This window comes from Anser anser (assembly GCF_964211835.1).
Source record: "Anser anser genome assembly, chromosome: 9".
Classification (NCBI taxonomy): domain Eukaryota; kingdom Metazoa; phylum Chordata; class Aves; order Anseriformes; family Anatidae; genus Anser; species Anser anser.
In genome coordinates this window covers 20,015,094-20,026,689 of record NC_139729.1, presented here as the reverse complement: position 1 = coordinate 20,026,689, position 11,596 = coordinate 20,015,094, and the positions used below count along the sequence as shown (strand labels likewise).

The following is an 11,596-nucleotide window of genomic DNA, read 5'->3' as shown; positions in this document are numbered from 1 at the left end:
CCTCCAGATCTTTTTTTGGGGGGTGGGGATGTGAAATTGGTGCTCTCAAGAAAGGAGGCAGTTTAAAAATTTGTTTAGCACCTTTCCAGGTTTAAAGCTGTGGGAAAACTGCCTAGTACTAGAAGCTTAATCTATTGTTAATATTAACTTCCAAAATCATATGCTCTCTTGAGGCAATCATTCCTGTAGAGATGTGTATCTACCTAAATAAATTCTATTTCAAATCTCATTTTGTACTTTCTGAAAACTAACTGATAGCTTGGTAACCAGTGATAGACATTATTTTCAGAGTATATAAGATTACTTTGAACCTACTACAAATTCAGATAAGTTGCATTTTGCTGTCTCTGACTTGCATAGCATGGTGTATTAACAAGCTAGTGTTTTCAGAAATGTACTCCTGTACCAAGCAATTTAAGTGTGTACCCGTGTAAGACAGGCATAACGTATGTATAAATTATTTAAATTATACTGAAGAAAACAAAAGAAATAGAGGTAGTAAGGAGTATGGGGTTTGGTTTGTGGGCTTGTTGCAGTTAGTTTTAAATTATTCTCTTTGGCCTAGAGACAGTGAAGTTCAACTAAAATTGGATTTGCTTGGCACTTCTTGTTAAATTAAATGACTTGAGCATTTGGTTGTTTAGATTATGTAATTAATATAATCTTTCTCAAGGCTTTCTAGAAAGGGAGACAAGATTATTACTACCTGTACTTGAAAAATAGAAGTGTCTCAAAGGCGTATATTCAAATGAGAGTTTCCTGAACAGGAGATGATCTTTACTACTACTACTAAATGATATGTGCAAGGCTTATTCTAAGGAGTTATGTCACATAATGACTAAAGCATACAGCCTTACCTCCTCCTTGTTGACAGGTTCTCATCGCTTTCGCTCATCACCAAGACTCTGCTAGATCCCCCTTGACTAGCTTCATGCATCACTTCGATCTGAATGAAAAGCACACGCAATGTGAAAATACTTAATCACTGATACTTTTATTTAGAGAACTTTAATTCTTTACAAGAATAAAAAACACATCACCAGTCTTTGACAAGTTAAAATAATTGACTTAGATGTGCGAATTGAAAATTAATAACTCTTAAAATAGATTGGTATGTTGTAGACTATTTTGATAAACTATTCTAATGATATGCTGTTCTAATAATGTGAATCTTCATGCAAGGAAGAAAATTACAGCAAAGGAATGTTATTTAAAAGACTGAGTAAGTGGCGCTGCATATGCAACAAATCTCATCACAGAGATACACAAGTAAAATGCATTTCCCTGAACCTTACTTGCTCATGCAGTAACAGTTAACAGTGGAATTTTGTTGTTAATGATGGTTGTTTATATTAAGTATTAAATGTCTAGTCTTTCCCCCTTTGGGTATAGAATAACCTTAGAAAATATTTAAATGAAGAAAACTACATAATTTTGTAAAACTCTGAACATAACACACCTTTCAGAGGAGTTAGAATAAAATTTCAGTTTGGGACACAAAATAGTTCATGTGCTATAACAAAGGAGGGGTACTTTTAATGTATCATCATTGGACATTCTCTCCACATTGCCCCTTTCATCCTCTGAAAGTGATTTCTACTTCAGTGTAACTTGTTTTTTCACATACATGAGCATAAATCTTAAAAATCTTAACACTGGTATCTAGTAACTTTTAAACTGCAGTGTGAAGTGTAAAAAGTGTTTTGCAAAGGACTTGCAAATGTTTTTCTTCTATTTTTAAATAAGTACAAATATGTAAACACTTATTTTGTTTTAAATTATCTCACAACATGGAATGTTCCCAAAACAGAGACTTATACCTTAATTCCACCTTTAGTCTTCTTAATACTTTTCTTTTTCGATAACTCTGCCTCAGAGATGGACTTCGGAGGGCAGGAAATTTCTGTGGACCTCCTGTTGGTAGCTGAAGAGGTCAAAAAGAAAGTAACGTTAGCAAACTCATGCTAAAACTCAAAATCCTACTTCTTAATAAAAACAACGAGCAAACTTCCTTCCGTGTCATTGATAACTGACACCTGGCTTAGAGAACTGAACCATGGTTGTAGTGGTGAAGCCTCAGCTGTCATGAGGGAATGGGCTACGTTGTTCAGTCCTCCACTGTGTCTCAAATCGGCATGTACAGTTTCATGCTGTAATGACTGCCATGGTTTGGTTTCCTCCTTGGCAACCATCTTTAGGATAGCTCAGGTAAATCTTAGCCAATTGTATCAACAGTTGGATAATTTTCACTTTGATTGTTTTTAAGCTCATGGTTTGCTACTTGTGTGGTTTCCCAAAGAAAGAACATTTTTGTTTTGGTAGTGGGTTGGTAAAGTCAGACTATAAAGGATTGTTCCCTGTAAGGTTTCATCACATGAACAAGCCTCAAAGGAGTAATCACTACAAGTGTTCAACAAGTCACTCTGACCGTGTATATAATGACAACAAATCTGGGAAAATGATTGCAGAATACGCTGTTGTGTCAGGTTGGTTCGGCCTTGCAGGCTCTGAAAACCAGTTTACAGCAGTCATCGAATGCTACTAGAAAATCATCCTTAACAACTTAACCACTCGTCCTGAGACTGCCGTCTAAAGAAAAGTGTTTGTTTGAATGAGTGGTGAGAAGGGAACTCATATATTTGACTTAAATAGGAAATAATTTCTGTTACAGTTCATATCTTTAGTTGTGTTAAATTGGTAATGGGTACACAGTGCATGTTGTCTAAGTACAAGGCAAACAGTGCTCTCCCTTTTTCTTAGTATCTTCTTGAATTAATACAAGCGAGCATGCATGTCGTGGTAAAAACAAATATGGATACCAGATGAAATGATGTAAGTTGCTGGGTCAGGCAAAGAACCTAAGATTGTGAAATTGACAGATTTTTAAGTGTTCCTGTCATTAAATTCTCCTTTTAACATATTTAAAAAACAAACAAACAACAACAAAAACAAAACAACACAAATACCCCAAATTATATACAACCAAAAGGACAACATATTTGTTTCATAGACAATAATAACAGAAGCTGACATTTCTTCTACTGTGTCTTTTCAATTGCCTTATCATGCAGCTGGGAAGAGAATTACGGCAGTTTCCCTCCCCCTCTTCCCTAAATCTTCCAATTTCCCTAAATCTTCCCCTTTTTATCAGTCCATGTTGAATGACATGAAGACTTGGCAGTGTCCATTTCAGGCCTGTTACTTCCTCAGATTGACTTCATATTGGAAAGTTTAAGGAGGTTTCTTCAACAGAACAGTGTGGCCTGGCAGCTACCAGTGGCTGAAATTGATTAGATGCTTATGGTTCCAGGACTGAGCTGAAATGTTCTTCAAAGTCGTTCAGCTAGAATAGGCATGGAAATGACTAGTGTGCTAAACTGTTTATTGGGGCATGCAGCAAATGCTGTCCCACAGGAACGTGGGTTTGAAGATAATTAATGACTTAATAGTGTTTTTCTGTGCTGCTGATGACAAAGCAGCATGCCAAGGCAGCTAAAGAAACATCTTTCCAAGCATCTAAGGTTCATCACATATCATACAGAAAGTATTTTCCATTCTTAGGAAATAGAGTCCATACTTCTCTGCTCTAGCAAAATTGCTGTTGAACCTCCTGAAAATCTGCCCATATAAGAAGCACAGAGTGAGGCCCCCTGTAAGTGGAGTATTTTTCTCTAAGAAGACACACTGCCTGGTTTCCTCAGATTTGGTCATAGTGATAGTAGTCTTAAAGCCACAAAATTGAAAGCATCTTTTCCTTTTCTCTTTCTCTTTACAGAAATATCTTAAGCTACAGAAACTGGTGTTTTCCCAAGAGCCATTAATGAAAATCACATTCATCGACTTTTCTGAGTCAGCTAATCTCTCTGCTGCTTCACTTCCCTGCACACATCCCCAGCCTCTTGCAAGACATTCTCCTTTAATCCCCTATCCAGATGTTATTAGTTAGAGAGTGTTATGCATTAGTGACTGTGAGGAATGCTGGAAGGGATCCAATGAGCAGTCGTACACATTTAAATGAGATGGAACCAGTTTAGGTTTTATTCTTTAAAGGACTGAAAAGCCTCCAGCTGTATTCCCCCTGTACGAATTTCATGTTCCAAGTTGGCCTTCTAATAAACTCATATGGTGAGTCATGGATTTTGTATGTGTGATGTGCTGCTAAACATATTATTTGCTTAATGAGCTAACAGAAATTTTGACATTTCTGCTCCTGTATTTCACATTCATGCTGCACAAGAAGAAATCCGTATGTGAATATTTTATAGTGATCAGAAGAGAAAAGATGTCAGAAGTAAAGCTACACCTGCAACACTCATTTTGCCCCTTTTGTGTTCAGGCATCTAGGTCCAACCATCGACAAGTGTGTTGCACATTTATTACTTTTTCTCCCCCTCCCTAAGGATTTATTCTATTGCCTCATTCAGTGCATAGAGGAGAAAAAACAAAAAACAAAAAAAAAAAACCACTGAATTCATGAGCAGCTATTCAGTGTTTTGATTTATCTGTATTTCTCAGCAGGGGCTCAGAGCCTTACTATCCATAAACTATTCCAATCCCTGCTCTGACAGTAAATTTTTTTGGGTTCCTTTTTACAATTCAAGTGCTTCATAAATATTTGCTGAGCTGTTTTCACAATAGTTCTCAGAAGTAACAGACTTTTCCACAGATAAAGATCAAAACAGAAAAAGACTAATATGGAAGACCAACTTGACATTTTTAGAACTGATCTTTCAGATTACTGACTGCTATATGCCACTTCGCATGTTTAAGAGCACATGCCTTGCCCAGCAATTCTGATTTCAGTCTTTCACTGTCTTTTCAACGCAGATCTTTTTATGTAGTTGCACTAGTTATTAAAAACACCTCTCTAATAAATAAACAAACAAACCCCCACTAAGTTAACACCCACATGGGTTTTTATTGGGGTCGGAACTTTACCCCTACTGCCACTTCTCTCACGTCAGCAGGAGAAAAACCAGCAGTAAACTGGCACGGTCTCAGAGACGACTCCAGAACAGTTGAAACCCATCTGAGCTGGGGCTGGTACTGTTCTCCCTTTCTTCCCAACCTCTGGCCACACGCTTTTGTCACCTCTTTTTTGTCTGCCCTGCATTTCTTTCAGCTGGATGATGAGGAGCTGAACTAGCCAAAAGAAACAAAAATAAATTAAATTAAAAAATCCAACCACAAGTTATGTGACTGTAAGTACTGACGTCAAGCAGTCAGAAACACACTGCTGTGTTGGGCAAAGAGGAGAGGAGAAAGAGACCAAAACAGCCCTCCATTAAGAAGGGTTTAAGCTGCTACGAGATCATTCTCTAAGGAAACCAGCAGTGCAGAGGGATGAGAAACATCTTATGTCTCTGGATTCCAGGCATTTTTGCTGACAACAAAAGAAATGAGACCGTAGGAGCCAAAGTGTAGCAAGCTAATCCATAATGAACATATATGAGCTGAGATTTTTTTTTTTCCAAGTGTTTAAAATTCTACCAAATCTGGAAACTTTAAGAAGGGACAAAACCATTTGGCACTGCCATGTTTCAGCTTGGCTACAAAGGTGATTAAAACAAAACACTTTTCCCTGCCTTGATCACTGAGATGGCTGAATCATTTCCACTAAAGTTTTCCAAGAAAATGTCCAGCTAAGTAAGATAGTCTTTGGGAAAGCTTAATTCATGCAGGCTTCCACTGGGAGCGCACAGAGTTTTTCTTGAAATAAGATGCCATATATACCACTAAAATTTTTCAAGGCATTTGTTATAGAAGGGTCAGCAGAGTTTCCTGTCTTTTCTGGGTTGATTTGTGAATGATATTTAAGCAGACTCCTATAGATAAAATTTGCACTAATTGCAACTCATATAGACTGGCGTATATTTTTGTTGTTGTTGAGCATCATAATTCCAGTACCATTGTTGAGCAGGCCTGCCCTTGTGAAATTCACAAATTCATTTTGTGAAACCAAAAGCTTCAAGCAAAAATTGAATGAATTTCAAGTTTTGCCTCAGGATTTCCAGACCCAAAGAAAAGCACTGGGAGCAAGCCTGCATGAGGGAGAGTTTAAAGTGCAGCTCTGAGCTGCCTTTCCGTGGATCTTCACTGAGCTAAGACTCTGCCAAGAGCCACCACAGGACATAAATGCATAGTCATGAAAAACTCTCAGTCATTTCCCTGATAGAAATCTGCCCTTTCTCTCATATGTGCTATCAGCTTTGCTCGTGTGCATCTACGTATATGCACAGGCAGAATGAAGTGTGTCACAGATACATTGACGGAATATTTCACGCTTAAACCTTCACATCTGTTAACATTTTTCCATTAGCACTCTGAACTGGGGTGAATTTTCCCTACCACTCCTTGTTAGGGAAATAGAGAGTCAGCAAATCAAAACAAAACAAAACAAAATCTATTCTGGAATGAGTGTAACTTCTTTGCTTTCACAGACGAGCGTTGCAGTGCTGTCCTGGTATTGTTAGATCTGCTGCCTAGCGACAAGCGCCTTTCTGGTTTTCTGTTTCTGTTGACTACATCTTACTGCCTTTGCCTGCCTTTATGTTTACACATCCTAGGAAGGTGGTAGTTTCTTGTTGCCTATTTCATTTTGCAAGCTTTTACAAATATTCAGGTATGTCCTGGATAACAATGAAGTACACTATCTGTTTTAAGAAGGATCTTTTAGCCTCTTTCCTTTTTACAAGATGATTCTCAATAAATTATACCCATATGTAAATGCTGCCTCTGCGCTGATCCTGTGAATGTGAAGAAATGGCACAGAGGAAATTCCTACAGAGGGTAGCTTCAAGAAGAACAGAATATCACAGCCTCATTTTCTAGGCTTGGAGTAGGACTCATTTAATATTAACAATTAATATGGGGTATCTTTCTTATTATTAATTAATTAGTGGCTGGTATGATGTTGTGTTTTGGATTTAGGATGATGAGAATAATGTTGATAACACACTGACGTTTTAATTGTTGCAGAGCAATGCTTGCGTTAAGCCCAGGACCTTTCAGCTTCTCACACCACCCTGCAGGCAAGGAGGCTAGGGGCTCACGAGGAGCTGGGAGGGGACAGAACCAGGACAGCTGACCCAAAGTGGCCAAAGGGATATTCCATACCATATAACATCATGCTGAACAATTAATATGGGAAGACTGGCTGGGGGTGGGAGGGCGTGGGGATAGACACTGCTGCTTGGGGACAGGCTGGGCATCGGTCAGCAGGTGATGAGCAGCTGCACTGTGCATCACTTGCTTTGTACATCATATTATTATTATTACTACTGCTACTACTACTATTACCATTTCTATTTCTATTTCTTTTCTGTCCTACTAAACTGTCTATCTCAACCCACACGCTTTTACTTTCTTTTTCCTGATTCTCTCCCCCATCCCACGCTGTGTGGTGAGAGGGTGAGCGAATTGCTGTGTGGTGCTTAGCTGCCTGCCGGGATAAACCGAAACAACGCAGTGCCCGTTTCTGTTCTCAGCCACATCTCAGTTTCAGACTGTGAAACACTTTGGTGAATCACTTAGTTGATCTGTGCTTTGGTTCTCTTTCTGCAAAAGAGAGATGAAAATACTTACCAGTAACACAGCATTTGCAAAGTGCTTTGGCATTCTGTGGGAAATGGCACTCAGGAAATTCAAAGAATAATTCTTTGTAGTGAACAATTGGGTAAGACCCAAGTGATGCTATTACATGGAATATGTAGTCTTATGAGGAGTGGCTGACAGAACTGGGATTATTTATTTGGAGAAGAGGAGGCTCAGGGGAGACCTTATTGCTCTCTACAACTACCTGAAAGAAAGGTGTGGGAAGCTGGGGGTCAGCCTCTTCTCACAGATAACTAGCGATAGGACAAGAGGGAATGGCCTCAAGTTGTGCCAGCGGAGGTTGAGGTTGGAATTTAGGAGATATTTCTTCTCAAAAAGAGCAGTCAGGCATTGAAACGGGTTGCCCAGGGAAGTGGTATAGTCACTGTCTGTGGGAGTATTTACGGAAAGGTTGGACCTGGTGCTTAGGGACATGGTTTAGTGGGTGATAGTGGTGGTAGGGGGATGGTTGGACCAGATGATCTTGGAGGTCTTTTCCAACCTTAATGTTTCTATGATTCTATTCTGTGATTCCATGTAAATGGCAGTTAAAGTAACCATTTTTAAGTCCTAGGATAAGCTGTAGAAAGTCAAGAACTTCTGTTTCTTTGTACATTTCTCTATGTCAATCATCTTCAGGCACAAAAAGAATCTGAATGAGATGATACAGCCTACTTATGAATATCTGAACAGGCCTGGGTCACACTTTGCATCTCCTCAGAGGGCAACTGGAGTAACTTTTCAAATTAAATATCATCTACCTATTAATTCACAACAGGACATCAGAAGCTATGTAATCCTTGTTATGCAGTTATCTCCTGTATTGTGTTATATAAGACTGAACAGCAATGCAAGGATCAGAGCAAGGGAACATGTCACGATTCTCTGTAAAGTAGCTGAGAGGACTGGATGGGGTGTATGAACAATAATCAAAACTTAAAGTTTTGTCATTTCTATACTAGTGACTATTTTAAAGGTTCTATTTATACCAAAGGTTTAATGAAAAAAATCTGCTAGTGCTCTAAAATGACAAGAAAAGTTTAAGAAACACAGAGATTGCATGCATAAACAGAAATGCAAGACTAGCTTTTAGTCTGGAGGTGCAGTTTCACAACTGGTGAAAGCCGTTCTAAAACTCTACTGCCACTAACAAGGACTAACTGGCTTAGACCTACTGGTCCCATAATGTCATTTTTCTGCAACTCTCTTTTGCTTCAGCACTAGTGGCCTGAAGAATTTTAAAGTTAGTGCTGCTCTGAAGAGTTGATTGGGCTAGGTGATCTCCAGAACTCTCCACATTCTACTAACTTACGCAATGGAAAACTAACTACTACTTTTTTACTGTCAGTTCTTTGAGTTTTCAAAGACTTAAAAATTCATGCAGCTAATTGACTGCCAACGGTGCAAGAGTGGAACACATTGCTAGCAGATGTAGGTATCAGAGCAAGACCTCTTCAAAGGCATTGTGGTTTCAGCTCGCTTTAAGGCAACAATGAAAATGAAACTTGAGGTAGCAACTACATGTTAAGACCACAGCTAGCAAGGTTTTGGGGAAAAAAGTAAAGATGTCAAACTGGCATTGGGAAAGGATGAATGTTGGGGACCAGAGGAGAGCAACAGGGACATTTGTATGAGCTTGTGACAGTATGCCTAGAAAGCAAAATGGTCAGGCTACTGGCCTGCCTAATCTTCCTGATGAAAAATCAAAGCTTGCTGTATGCTATTAATGCTAATTTTTTTCCCAAGCCTTTTAGCTAATGGTTCCCTGTTAAAAAGCCCTGAAGGTCTTTTTTTTTTTTAATTTCTCACAACCATCTCTGCTGAAAAGGTTAACCCCTTCCTGCCACCAGGTGCAAGGTGACTGGCCTCCAGGATGCACAGTTTCAAGTTAGCTTCACCCACATTCCTTTTGCAGAAAATGGGTAACTTGGTTAAAAATGCTAACCTCAAATCAGGAACTTTCTGTAAATTCCAACCAGAAGCAATATTCAACTTTTTTCGTTAGTAGAGTACAACTCTAGAAAGTGACTAAACGGTTATGTGGAGGGAAAAACAAAAGAACAAAAAAATCACACCAATGAGTCAATGTCACCAACGATGTACAAAGCTTTGCAGTATCTAATTGAAACTGGAGGGATTGTGATCTTTTAAAGCCAAATGTTCACATCACTGTATGTGCAATTTAACAGAGTTCCTCATGCATACTTTACATACTTGCAGTGACTAACCTGGTTTGCATTTTCAGGGAAAAATTAGCAATATATAACAGAATGAGAAACAGAATAGAAATATGCTCTGTAGATTAGACCTAAGAAGAAGAGCCTGATTTTTTTTTTTGGTTCACCCTTGCTTATATGCTTTTAGTGATAAATTGTTTCACATTTGTTTTAACTTTTTGGGCCTACATGGTTGACACTGAACATCAAATGCAAGTTTTCATTCTGATGACAAAAATTAAGCATGACCATGCAAGAAAAACACTGGTGTGTATCTGAAAGCAGCTGTTCATGGCCTACCTACTGCTGCCGGTCTCGTAGTCTTTGGTGATGCTCTCTTTGGGGAAGATTCAGGGTGTGGAGCAACAGGTTGTACTGGCCGGGTCTGTTTGGCTGCCAGTTTCTTCAGACTCACTTGCCTCTTGTCAAACATTTCTTGTACATCTTCTAGTTTTTGTAGAATTCTTTGGGCATTGGCCTAGGCAAAGAAAAGGCAAACAGCAGATGGTTGTCAGTGCTGGACTAAGCAAGTTGAGATGACTTCTGTTACTCAGCCTAGGTGTACTAGAGATAAAGATCATGTTGTAGCTTAATTCAACCCAGCCCATGCATTCTGCACAGATCTATATTTCATGGAGTAGGACTTGGTGACTCATGAAATTTTCTAGCTCTACCCTGAAGTATGTGTTGTTCTAGGACTGCTCATATGAGTAAAACTTATTGCCCTAAGTGCTCACCTCTGTGCCCTTTTGCTGTAGCAAAAGAGGCATATTTGAGCAGACCCAAAGATATAGTCTGGTACTCTCTCATGTAGAAGGCAATTGGTATTTTGATATTTGAACTTAGAGCATATGTATTTGAGGGGTTTTACCTTTATTTCAGGGGTGAGGATCATGTCAAACTGATTGTAGAACTCCTTCGGGTTAGAAAGCTGGTGTTCCTTAGCTGTTGCCAGGAACTTTTCAATTTCAACGAGTGCGGTTTCAGCTCCCTCTTGTGACTGGCACTTGTCCACAGCTTGGGAAGCTAAGAGGTAGATTCCAGCTTCACACCATTTGCTTGCCTTTAAAAAAAAATCAGACAACAAGGACTCCAACATCACCGACAGTCCATATTATGAAGCGTTGCTTCTACCACCCCATGAAATACAGATTTGCCCTACCATGTTGCTAAAGGGAATGAATGTTTACTTCATAGCATGGTCCTGGTCAAAACACATCCCACCACAGATACAGAACAATAACAAATTAAATTCAGCTCTCATGGGATAGATGGATGGTCCAGTAACACACAATAATATTCTGAGGAGGAAGAGTGTTACTGTGGTTGCTGCAAATCAAATCTTTCAGCTGTACTACCTCATTTCAATGTTCAGTCACACAATAATTCAAAACACCAAATTAATATTTGATCTGTATCAAAACTCCCCAAAACTTCCTAGGCCTATTACACTCAGTTAAAAATACTCCAAAGTAGGTTTTCATGATGAATTTCTGGTACTTCCTCTTAGGAATTAGGCTGAAATAGCATGTAGACATACTCAGAGCATTTAGCTTTCTATTCTAGTCAGATCATATAAAGTCGGATTAAAAAAAAAAAAAAAAAAGAACAAGTAGTAAGCTGTTTATTTTTAAGCATATTTTTATACATTTGTTTCTTGTTTCAAATTTAGGCCTAGTTCCATTCTTTCTTAGTTTAATAACCTACTTTTCATCATTTTAAGATCATAATTATGAGAAGCTACTGCTCCAGTTTTTATGGTAACAGTTTCTGAATGAAATGGAGAA

General features: G+C 38.7%; 1 protein-coding gene across 13 annotated transcripts in view; it reads right to left on the bottom strand.

The window, feature by feature from the left end:
- Positions 1-11,596, bottom strand: part of MCF2L2 (MCF.2 cell line derived transforming sequence-like 2) — a 159,747-nt gene that overhangs the window by 81,996 nt on the left and 66,155 nt on the right. For all 13 annotated transcript variants that reach the window (XM_083848405.1, XM_083848398.1, XM_083848403.1 and 10 more), the window contains exons 12-15: positions 10,681-10,872; positions 10,110-10,287; positions 1,821-1,924; positions 858-946 (exon numbers count right to left, since the gene is read on the bottom strand). In XM_083848405.1, the coding sequence (XP_083704531.1) occupies positions 858-946; positions 1,821-1,924; positions 10,110-10,287; positions 10,681-10,872 (563 nt within the window). The remainder of the gene's footprint in view (positions 1-857; positions 947-1,820; positions 1,925-10,109; positions 10,288-10,680; positions 10,873-11,596) is intronic.